At 29.1% G+C, this 12,617-nt stretch overlaps 1 protein-coding gene across 5 annotated transcripts in view; it reads right to left on the bottom strand.

The window, feature by feature from the left end:
- Window positions 1–886: 886 nt before the first annotated feature.
- Window positions 887–12,617, bottom strand: part of LOC142334444 (uncharacterized) — a 593,558-nt gene continuing 581,827 nt past the window's right edge. For all 5 annotated transcript variants that reach the window (XM_075382445.1, XM_075382442.1, XM_075382444.1 and 2 more), the window contains one exon: window positions 887–1,197. In XM_075382445.1, coding sequence (XP_075238560.1) covers window positions 1,044–1,197 — 154 coding nt within the window. In that variant the 3' untranslated portion in view covers window positions 887–1,043. The remainder of the gene's footprint in view (window positions 1,198–12,617) is intronic.

Consider the following 12,617-nt stretch of genomic DNA (forward strand, 5'->3'; position numbering starts at 1 on the left):
TTCAATGTTGAAAGTCTGGTCAAAAAATACTGGCTTCCACTGTACACTTACAAAAACAGCACACCACACACACTTGTTTTCTCATCATGAAATGGACAACAAAATATTTGGTAAGGATTTTCAGTCATCCAGTACCTGGTTAGTGTGAATTAGTATGATCAGACAAATGAAACTATGTGTTAGACATGAAATACAGCGCACTGTCCACTGAAAATGTTTTTAAGAAACTGGTTGGAATAGTTCAGATGTTTTGGTTTGTCTGTTCCTTTAAGTTGTTGCATATATGGTATCAAATTTAAATCATTAAGTATCTTACAGCAAGATGTGTATTTTACACCATTTTATTGTAATTATTTAATTATACAGTTTTTGGACCGGCAAAAATTCTTTGAATTTTGGATATGAATTCAGGAGTCATAATGGAAGGTTTCATTTGCATTTGAAACCGACCCCACAGTATGCCATTTTTTACTGAATCATGTACATTACTCTTTGCTGGGATACTGATATTCAGAAATTTTTCTGCAAATATTTGATGTTCATCTTCAAAGGATCTAGAACGTACAAAAGCTTCTGTTAGAGTAACCTTTCCCTTTACTGAATATAGCAAAAACACAACTGCAAAGAATGTAACTGTACTGCATAAAAGTATGAACAGCATAAAAAATGACACTCAAATAACTGCAGTTTGAGCAGGCTCAGTTTGGTTTTATAGTTATTCATTCAATACATCACTAAATAAAAATAATAGGTTTGTTTTTATTTTGTACCTCGTATTTGTAATATTACATCATTAATCTACAAGATAATTATACTATACTATTGGGGGAAAAAATAAAACCCATACATTTTAAAAATCATCCTTTTTAATAAATAGAAAAAAATCTTAAAATCATTCTTTATTAAAAAAAATTCAATATAAAAATAAGGTAACATATTATTAAAATAATGAAGTATGTTTTAAGTAACGTCGTCAACATTTTTATGATTTTTTTTTAATGATTTTGTTGTAAACAGTTTTATGATGAAGAAGTATGCTTTAATTAATGTTGTGAACATACAGTCTTATGACGAAGAGCTATACCCTTATGTTCAGGAATATGTTTATTTGGACATCTACTACCAAGAACACAACCCGATGTACGCCATTTGTAACACTCATCACCAATTATTTGTCCTTCAGTTGATTTACCAGCTCTGTAAACAAGAAAAATTTTATTATGAATGCAGCAAAAACATAAAATAATCTCAGATTGTTTATTTTACTAATTTTATTATTTTCTAATTTATTGCTTTTGGGGAAGAGGTGAATATTAAATAAATATTTTTGATAATTTGTGATGGTAAAAAAATGATTTCAACTTTTTAAAGAAAATCCTTGGGTGAAGAGCCAGAGTAATGATTTCAAATTATATTTTGCTAAAACAATCCCACGCTTTTTCTAATTTCTGAAAAAATTTAATACATTCTGTCCCCTCAAAGGGAGTACCTGTCTACCAAGTTTGAATATCGATAAATGGAGTTCACAGTTATAAGACCAAATATAGGCCAACATACATATTTATGGACATATGTACTTACATATAGGATGTTTAACTTAAAAGAAGCCTCGTCAATTAGTTTAGCCTCTAAATAATAGTTTATTGGCAAACAAAACAATTTCTTTTAAGTAACTCCACAGAATGAAGTCTGGACTAATCAGATCAGGGAATCTTGTTGGCCACAATCCTTTAGAAATAATTCTTCCACTGAAAAAATCCTGCAGCATCTCCATAGTAGAGTGAGCTGTACGGCAAGTGATGCTGCCCTGTTGCAACCAGCAGTCATACTTATCCTCTTACAGTAAGGCTATGAACTGTTGGATAATATCTTGGTAGACGACAACATCTATAGTTTTTCCAAAAAACAAGGATCCTATTACTATTATTTGTTGCCTTGAAACTGCACACCACAGACTCATTTTTTGTGAGTGTTGGGGAGATTCAAAGAAAAATAGTAGGTTGTAATCCAGGTCTGGTAGTTTTAACTATTAACATACCTACCAAGGTGAAACAACACTTCATCTGTGAAAAACACTTGACAAAAAATGCCAATGTTGCATTTAATAAAGTTCTTGAACCACTGACAGTAGTGAATGCTTTTAGAATACCAGAATTAGTTAACTCATGTAAAACTTGCATTCAATATGAACAACATTTCAGCATTCTCCTTGCTACAGTGTGGGCTGAACCTAGTGAAATGTTCTTTTCCCAGTTTAATCTCTGTAAAGATTTATGAGATGATGTAACTGCTGCTTTAATGTCCTGTGTGACCTGTATTGTTAAAACTGGCCTGTGTCGAGCATGTTTCTGATCTAACATCAAACCTGTTTCACAAAATTTTTTAACTAACTTTTGAATAACACTTTTCACTGGTGTTTCCTTTTAAAATTTCTCCCTGAAGTTTCATCAACACCCATGAGATTTCATCACTAAATAAGTTGCCCTTACAAATACATATTCTGCAAGAGTTAATCACATTTTAACAAACGATCAACATATGATTACTTAACCTTGATCAAAAGCAAATGCTTGACAGACTGACAATACTCAAATGTGCACGCAATAAACAGTGCTCCCCTCTCCAGCTTCAGTCATACCAACATCTTCCACATTAATTTATCCATCTCACACTAATATATGCACTTTAACAAAAGTATGCATTTAGTATAACTATTGAGTGATGAGGCCTCTTTTAAGTTTAATACCTTGTCTGTACATTCACACAAATGTCCACTTGACAAAAACAGATTTTTACTTTTTTACCTCCTTGTACAAAATACTAAAGAAGTATTGTGATCGCAAAAAATTTCAGTTTTCAGATTTCAACGGAAATATCAATTTTGATCAACCCTGAATCCATTCTGACTAGTTTCAGCATGACATCTGTACATATGTATCTTGCATAATTCAAAAATGATTAGCCGTAGAATGTTGAAATTTTGGATTTAGGACTGTTGTAACATCTAGTTGTGTACCTCCCTCTTTGATGGCAATTGACTGAACCAAAAGTGTCGAAAAAAGCCCAAAATCCAAAAAATCTGTATTTTTGACTGTTTCTTAACTGCAATAATAAGCCCTCCATGACAGCTTTTTAACGATATAATATAAGTGGTAGTTCTTTTCATTGGCTTCAGAATTATAGCTAAATGAAATATTTGGATCTTAGAAGAGCACTTTTATTTAGTAAAAGAAGCAAACAAAACTGGATAAATCAAGATCATAAAATCATTATTAAAAAAATTAATATAAAAAATATAATGAAAAGAACCAAAATTAATAAATAAACCCAAACACAAAATTAAAAATACATCACCGACACGATTTATTAATAAAGTAACAAAACCAGAATACAAAGAAACTCTATTTTGATAATAAATAACCAAACAGTAAGAAACTAATCCAAGACCATCTCAACCTAATAATAATAATAATTGGTTCAAATCAGACTTCATTTCCTTTTTTCTTTTTTAACTTTTTTTTTTCAATTTAAACATATTGATTTGTTAACCCAAGATTGTAATTTTTTTTTTACAATTGTGAATAATTCAATAATAACAACAATAAAAAAAAAAGCTTGTGTGTACTTATGTTGCAGATAAGAATTTATACTTCTTTGGTGTGAATAAAAAAAATAATTTTTTGCATTCAAATAAATTTGAACCGAGTCAAACGATCAACAGACAACATTAAATACCATGAATAAAAGTTTTAATAAATAACAATTAAATTAGATAATATTAATTTTTAACAGTTTTTTATACAGTTTAAAAAGTATTGAAATATTCATTGTCACACAAAACAAAGTTTATTGAATATATTTCGATTAGTTTAGTTCCATTAATTATTCGGATGACAATTGAAGACACACAATGGTTATCAGCGGTTTATGATATGAAAAATATGATACAAATAGTTTTATTTTATAATAGTATATTTTATCAAAAATTCTGTTTTTTGTAAATTTAAAATTATTTATGCGAAATCAAGAATTTATCTGATGTGTGCTACTTTGTCATTAAAAAATATAATTTTTCTCATAAAAAATAATATTTACATAAATATAACCTCAAATCTTGATACACAATTTTCACAAAATAACTTAAAAAATATATACACTGCAATATAAATAAAGTTTTATGAATATGAACAACAATATTCACAGTTTAAATTATCCGTCTTCAGAAATCCATGTATGTAAATACATATATAAATATATATTTATTACGACTCAATATCTGTTATCTTTACAACACGTGCTAATCACTTAATTGCATTGAACGACTGGCTGAATTAGATACTAAACGTATGTGCATGATCTACTTGGACCTGAAAAAATCTTCATAGTGTGTTACATTGGTACGTGCAACTTCTATAACTTGCTGAAAACACACCGACTGGTTTCTCCCAATGTGCCAAAAGAAGTATAACTTCAAAAATATGAAAAAAATCAGAAGTTATTAGTGAAACTAAGTGAAGCATATGTAGATGTTGAATAGGATGCAGGAGATCCAGGTTTTTTTAATTATTTTTATTAGTATTATTTAAAATTTTATCAACTATTAGGATAATGACACACACAGCTGTTTTTACTGAAGCATTTACCAAATTGATATGTGTTTTAGTTATGTTGCAATATAACAAAATGGTTGAGACATTACTCTGACATAAAGTGAGCACCACTGTGTCACACTAAGTTATAATCATGTAACACGTCATATGTGGATAGAGAAAATGACAAGCTGAGTCGGTTTTTAGGCTGTTATTATTTCAGTTTATTTCTTTATATTAAACTTTTCACAACTGTAATATATTTTTTTGTAAGATGTAAAATAATTTAAATAGAGTCTTTTAAAAATATTGTCTACCTGTCCTTCCAATATTAAAGCGACTATTCCAGGATGCCTTAGTATGTGGCCTATAAGTCTGTCTCTTCTTTTAACTATATTTTTCCAAATGCTTCTTTCTTCATCTATTTGCCGCAATACCTCTTCATTTGTCACTTTATCCACCCATCTGATTTTTAACATTCTCCTATAGGACCACATTTCAAAAGCTTCTAATCTTTTCTTCTCAGATACTCCGATCGTCCAAGTTTCACTTCCATATAAAGCACACCCCAAACATACACTTTCAAAAATCTTTTCCTGACATTTAAATTAATTTTTGATGTAAACAAATTATATTTCTTACTGAAGGCTCGTTTAGCTTGTGCTATTCGGCATTTTATATCGCTCCTGGTTCGTCCATCTTTAGTAATTCTACTTCCCAAATTACAAAATTCTTCTACCTCCATAATCTTTTCTCCTCCTATTTTCACATTCAGTGATCCATCTTTGTTATTTCTACTACATTTCATTACTTTTGTTTTGTTCTTGTTTATTTTCATGCGATAGTTCTTGCGTAGGACTTCATCTATGCCGTTCATTGTTTCTTCTAAATCCTTTTTACTTTCGGCTAGAATTACTATATCATCAGCAAATCGTAGCATCTTTATCTTTTCACCTTGTACTGTTACTCCGAATCTAAATTGTTCTTTAACATCATTAACTGCTAGTTCCATGTAAAGATTAAAAAGTAACGGAGATAGGGAACATCCTTGTCGGACTCCCTTTCTTATTACGGCTTCTTTCTTATGTTCTTCAATTGTTACTGTTGCTGTTTGGTTCCTGTACATGTTAGCAATTATTCTTCTATCTCTGTATTTGAAACCTAATTTTTTTAAAATGCTGAACATTTTATTCCAGTCTACGTTATCGAATGCCTTTTCTAAGTCTATAAACGCCAAGTTTGTTAGTTTGTTTTTCTTTAATCTTCCTTCTACTATTAATCTGAGGCCTAAAATTGCTTCCCTTGTCCCTATACTTTTCCTGAAACCAAATTGGTCTTCTCCTAACACTTCTTCCACTCTCCTCTCAATTCTTCTGTATAGAATTCTAGTAAAGATTTTTGATGCATGACTAGTTAAACTAATTGTTCTGTATTATTCACATTTATCTGCACCTTCTTTTTTTGGTATCATTACTATAATACTTTTTTTTAAGTCTGACGGAAATTCCCCTTTTTCATAAATATTACACACCAGTTTGTATAATCTATCAATCGCTTCCTCACCTGCACTGCGCAGTAATTCTACAGGTATTCCGTCTATTGTTTCTCCCATTTCATCCTCCTCTACTTCCTCTATAACACCATTTTCTAAATCATTTCCTCCGTATAACTCTTCAATATATTCCACCCATCTATCGACTTTACCTTTCGTATTATATATTGGTGTACCATCTTTGTTTAACAAATTAGTAGATTTTAATTTATGTACACCAAAATTTTCCTTAACTTTCCAGTATACTCCGTCTATTTTACCAATGTTCATTTCTCTTTCCACTTCTGAACACTTTTCTTTAATCCACTCTTCTTTCGCCAGTTTGCACTTCCTGTTTATAGCATTTCTTAATTGCCGATAGTTCCTTTTACTTTCTTCATCACTAGCATTCTTATATTTTCTACGTTCATCCATCAGCTGCAATATATCGTCTGAAACCCAAGGTTTTCTACCAGTTCTCTTTATTCTGCCTAAGTTTGCTTCTGCTGATTTAAGAATTTCCTTTTTAACATTCTCCCATTCTTCTTCTACATTTTCTACCTTATCTTTTTTACTCAGACTTCTTGCGATATCCTCCTCAAAAATCTTCTTTACCTCCTCTTGAGGTAGAGGAGCTTCTCTAAATTCCACCGATTCATCTGACACCTTTTCTTCAGGTTTTTAAACCCCAATCTACATTTCATTATCACAAAATTATGGTCGCTATCAATGTCTGCTCCAGGGTAAGTTTTGCAGTCAACGAGTTGATTTCTAAATCTTTGCTTAACCATGATATAATCTATCTGATACCTTGCAGTATCGCTTGGCTTTTTCCAAGTGTATATTCTTCTATTATGATTTTTAAATTGGGTGTTGGCAATTACTAAATTATACTTTGAGCAAAACTCTATAAGTCGGTCCTCTCTTTCATTCCTTTTGCCCAGCCCGTATTCACCCACTATATTTCCTTACTTGCCTTTTCCAATGCTTGCATTCCAATCTCCAACTATTATTAAATTTTCATCTCCTTTTACATGTTTAATTGCTTCAGCAATCTCTTCGTATACACACTCTACCTCATCATCATCATCATGGGTGCTTGTAGGCATATAGACGTTAACAATCGTTGTCGGTTTAAGTTTTGATTTGCATATTAAGGACATTAAAAAGTTGGAAAGTTGTTGGTCTAAATGTATCAAATTTCAAATACATTGAAAAATAATAAATAAAGTTTCTGAAAAAATCTTATGTTTACTTTGCCAGGCTGAGAACTTCTCACATGATCCTTGTACAAACAAGTCATAAGGTACTACAGACATGTCACAACTCAAAAATGTAGGCATACAGCTAGTTTACAAGACACAACTAAAATTACAGGTAAAATACAAATACTAATTAGAAATCACAGTAAAAGACAAATATAAAAGTGCCTTTAAGAATAAATTAGTACAGTGTACGCATTAACTACCTCAGTTTATCAACACACATATTTTTTACTCCGCCCAGTCAATCTGTTTATTACGTTCATTAGCATTAATTTCAGAATAAATTTACAAACAATTTTTAAATTATTATTAAAAATTTACCAAAACAAACTATACACATGTTTAATAAATTTGGGATCTTCTTTTTCTAATTTACAATTTAATTAAATAAATCAGAAATTAATTAATAATTATTTCTGCTTATGAATTGTTAATGTTTACTTAATAATTTTAAAATATAATATATGTAATATATATTTGAAAAAGTAATTGAATCTACCCCAAATAAAAAAATCTTATATGGGCACCACATGAATTCCTTGTAAGCCTATTAAATTATATATACACATTTTTTTAAAATGAAAAGTACATAAAATTTTCTTTCATTAATAACTTCTGATATTTTTTCATACATATATTTTTTATTATCAAATTTTTTTCTAATGTTAATAATAATTATTAATAAATCAATATATTTAAATTAAAAAAAAGGTAATAAAAAAAGATGAAGTCTGATTCAAATCGATGTGCCTTTCCCTTCTAAGATCCAAATGTTTCATCCATCGAAATTTAATTTGGCTACAACTCTGTAACCAATAAAAATAAGTACTACTTATGATGTATTGTTGAAAAGCTCTAAAGGAGGGCTTATTATTGCAGTTACAACATTTTTTGGATTTTGGGCTTTTTTGGACACTTTTGGTTCAGTCAATTGCCATCAAAGAGGGAGGTACACAACTAGATGTTACAACAGTCCTAAATCCAAAATTTCAACATTCTACGGCTAATCATTTTTGAGTTATGCAATTGAAATCTGAAAACCAACATTTTTTGCAATCACAATACTTCCTTTATTTCAAACAAGGAAGTAAAAATAAAATTTGCACTTTAAAGGGGAAAAAATCATCTTTCTATTAAGCCATCAACAAAATTTTTGAAACCTACTTTTTGAAGTCCAAATTTTAAATAATTATGAGCGAACAAGAAATAGATTATAAAATTTAATTAAATATTTTATTTATTCTGTTATTTTTAAAATTTGTTTTTGACTTAACAGAAGACTTAAAGATAAAAAACTTAACTAAACAGGTTTCAAAGATTATATTTGATGACATAGTAGAAAACTTATTTTTCCCTTTTCATTGCAATATTTTTTTTCTTGTTTTTCTATTTGTGGTCGATTAAAGTTATATATTAAAATATTTTTAATCAATGTTTTTAAAACCTTCTTCTGTTTTTTTTTAGTTTTTCAACTTTGTCAAAGTGGAAATATGGGAAGGCCTACAAAAGAGACTGCTTGTAACAGAAATGAACAAAATAGGCTTGTTCGAAATGACTTAAAAGCTTAAAGGAAAAAAATGTAAAGGATTTGGTGTCCAGAGTCGAACAACATACATGAGTAGAGGCTATCTAAAATGTGAGAATACATTTTTTTAAAAATATTAAATTACTATTATCATACTTCATTTTATTATTAACTAGCAGACCCGGCAATGCTTCGCTATTGCTAGATTAGGGTATATATATATTTCAATTGTGTTCATTTAATCCATATATATATGCATTAAATGAACACAATTTAACATAATTACGAAATAAACACAATTGTTTGATAAAACATTAACAAAATAAACATTATGAAACTTTTCCCTTTTCCCCCATTTTAATTTTTACTACATCCCCTTTCCCTTTCGCCACTTCCTCATTCATTCACATTCTTCCCCAATTTTTCTTTCTATATTTCCCTTTTCTTTTTTCTCCTTTCCCCTTTCCTATTCCCCATTTTCCCTTTTTTTCTTTTTTACATTTTCCTCTTCTTCCCTTTAACCTTTTTTGATTTTTTCCTCTTTCCCTTTTTCCCTGCGTGTAAATCGGTCCAGTAGTTTTTTAGTCTACAGCAAACACACATATCAGAAACACTGAAACAGAATCGTAAAATATTTAGTACAGTGTTGTTGCTTTTATATCCAACAGATAGTGCTTTTTTTTAAAAAAAAGCAAGTTTTTACCTGCCACAGGTATGACATCTTAGGTGTACAAAAGCACGCGCGTATTTGAATGCAACGTTGTTTCAAAATTTCAAAGCAATCTGTGAAGAACTTTCAGAGATTTAAGATTTTGAACAAACGAACATTTACATTTTTATTTATATAGATTGTAAAAGTTTTTTCAATTCATATGAAAAAATTGTACCTTATTGGATCATACATGAAAAAAATTGTCTAATGATAACTACCTAGATTACAATTCTTCACCTATACTTTTTTTAATGATCTAATAACTCGATAATGGTATGGATTATCCTGTATTGTTTAAGAAGAAAAAAAGTTCATCAAAACTAGTGTACTTGAAAAGTTATGCCCAGACAAAAACAAAATTAAATCCAGAATATATCAGGAATGATTAGGCTGTATGTATAACATATGTCCTAAAATTCTTCATTTGCAAGTAAATGTAAACGGCTAGTAAAAGATTTTGCTCGGATTTTAGCTACCCCAGTGAAATGAGGACATATGAATAAATGTTTATATCAACCTTTTCCATTATTTCCATGATTAGAATTGGCTGAAGTCCTGGAAGAACTTCATGTTACATTCTGTAAATATAATCAAACTGAAAACTCCCTCATTCTTGAAATCTGTTAAAAATCTGTAGTATGGTTTGGAAAATAAAATATATTCTATATTTGAGGTGTGCTAAAAAAAATATATAAAAATAAAACTTAAAGATTTATAACATTATTCAGTTTCTTTTTTTTTTAGCCACACCAGGTAAATAAGAAGTATAATCTATCAATCCTTCATTTAATTCTTTATCAAACCACTAAAATGTCTATGAACATGTAGAATCTATTAAAATGTATTGGATGATGTATTGATGATATTTGATGATAATATATTCAATACAATAGATGTATTGAATCTATTAAAATGTAACTGTACCATGATGTACAATTACATAATATTTTCAAGTCAATAGTTTTATTAGTTTTCAAAAATAGTTTTATCAATTATATATGTAGAACACGCTGTTTTTACTTCAAAACTGCAAGTTCCATGAGAAAGAACACCCTCAAAGTAGATTAAAGTTAAACTTATACAATTTTTAAAAAATGGACTTGTGCTGGTTTTCCAGAAACCTACAGATATCATTTATATATTTTTCTTATCAATTATATTATACAATGTGTCTTATTTAATTAAAAATTAACTAATGCAGTTTCTTATTTCCCAGTAAACAGAACTTTGAATATCTGGACAGCATACAAAAAAAATTGTACAAAAGCAAGTATGTATACAATATTGCAGAAAAACGTTTTTTAACCAGAATTTTTTTCTATTGACTCAATCAGTTAGTAGTAGAGCAAGATCACTGTAGGATCATCCGCCATCATTTAAAAAATGTTTAGTCAATTTGGTGCATTCAATAAAAACTTATGAAAGGAGAAAAAAGAAACATACAAATGGCACACACGAATTGAGAATGTTCTTCTTTTGAAGTCTGATAAATAGAAAAATTTAATTTTCTTCAATTATAATAATGAAGATTTATTTACTGTTGTACATTTATTAAAGTCAAGTATTGCTAATACAGAATAATCAGAAAAGACTGCGTATAATTTATCTATATGAATCATTTTAATACATGTTATTAATGTATTGTTGCGACTTGAAAAATTCCCATTAAAATTTATGAGTATATTCTTTTCAATACAAGCAGAGAGAACTGATTTTAAATAAGTGCTACGTAAATATGTCAACTAAGTCAGCAAATAAAAGTGAAAACAAAACTTGTGTTGGCAACAATAAGACAATTGAATTTATCAACTGCTAAAACAAAAGTCAATTGAACCGATCTCTAAATGTTTATTAACTATTAAAGAAAAAAATATTATGTTCTTTGTTTTATTATCTTATTATATAAGATTGTAAGGATATAATTTATAATTTTACTTAAAGATATAACTTATGCAATCAGTAGTAATGAATAAAAAAAGCTTATATCCAGGTCTTATACTGATCAGGTTTGATCAAGATTTACCTTTTGTAATCACAGACACATTTAAATTTAAAAGAAATCTTGTTAATATGACATTCAATCGGTAACATAAGTAAAATGCTCAATTATTTTTTGTCATCAGGACAGTACTGTATGTTGTTCCATAACTGTATTGTGTGTTCTTAAACACAATTTAATGTACATAAAGTTTTATATCCAGTTTCTCTTGTGAGTGTTTTAGAGTATTGTGTATTAGTGAATTTAAATTCAGTTTTTATTTTTGTTTATTTGTCTATGTTCCCATTTTATGTAACATGAATTTAAAGAGAAAACACATTTTGTTGCAATTAAGAATAAAATTAGATGTACTTAAATTCTTAAATAAAGTTGAAACAGTTAGCTAATAAATCCTATAACTATGGAGAACTGGAAGTACAATTTCAAAAAATTAAAAAGAGTTCAAGATATATTTTCAGAAAATGCTGTTAACATGCAGATTCTATATGAAGGAAAGTGAGTATAAAAAAAACCATCCAAGGCTTTTTATTTATGGTTTTCTTCTGTTTTTAAAAAAAAAGGCTGGTGATTTTTGCATCAAATTTACAGGAAAAGACACTATATTTTCAATACCAACCCCAGGAAAGTGAAATTTTCTCTGCCAGCATTGGCCTTTAGACAAGTGGAAAAAAGATACGACCATCAGTAACTTAGCTGATGAAAATCTTTCTGCTGGCAGAGGAAGTGCTGATTCATTTGCGGCCAAATTAAAAATACCCTTAAGAAGTGTTCATTCAAATGTATTTTTAGTCAACTATCATCAAATGCGGCACCCATCAAATGAAAAACTTTTTCATACCCAAAACATGTAATTGTAATGGAAAATATCTATCAAGATGTTTGCAATGTCATCAAGCTTATGTGCCTTTAATTGGTAATTATTTAATATGGCTGTAAGTTGAATAATGTCCGCGTTAATTTCCCACTATTCTAGTACTGTAATCCACAGGATTATTT

The sequence above is a fragment of the Lycorma delicatula genome, chromosome 1, assembly GCF_047948215.1.
Source record: "Lycorma delicatula isolate Av1 chromosome 1, ASM4794821v1, whole genome shotgun sequence".
NCBI classification, from domain to species: Eukaryota; Metazoa; Arthropoda; class Insecta; order Hemiptera; family Fulgoridae; genus Lycorma; species Lycorma delicatula.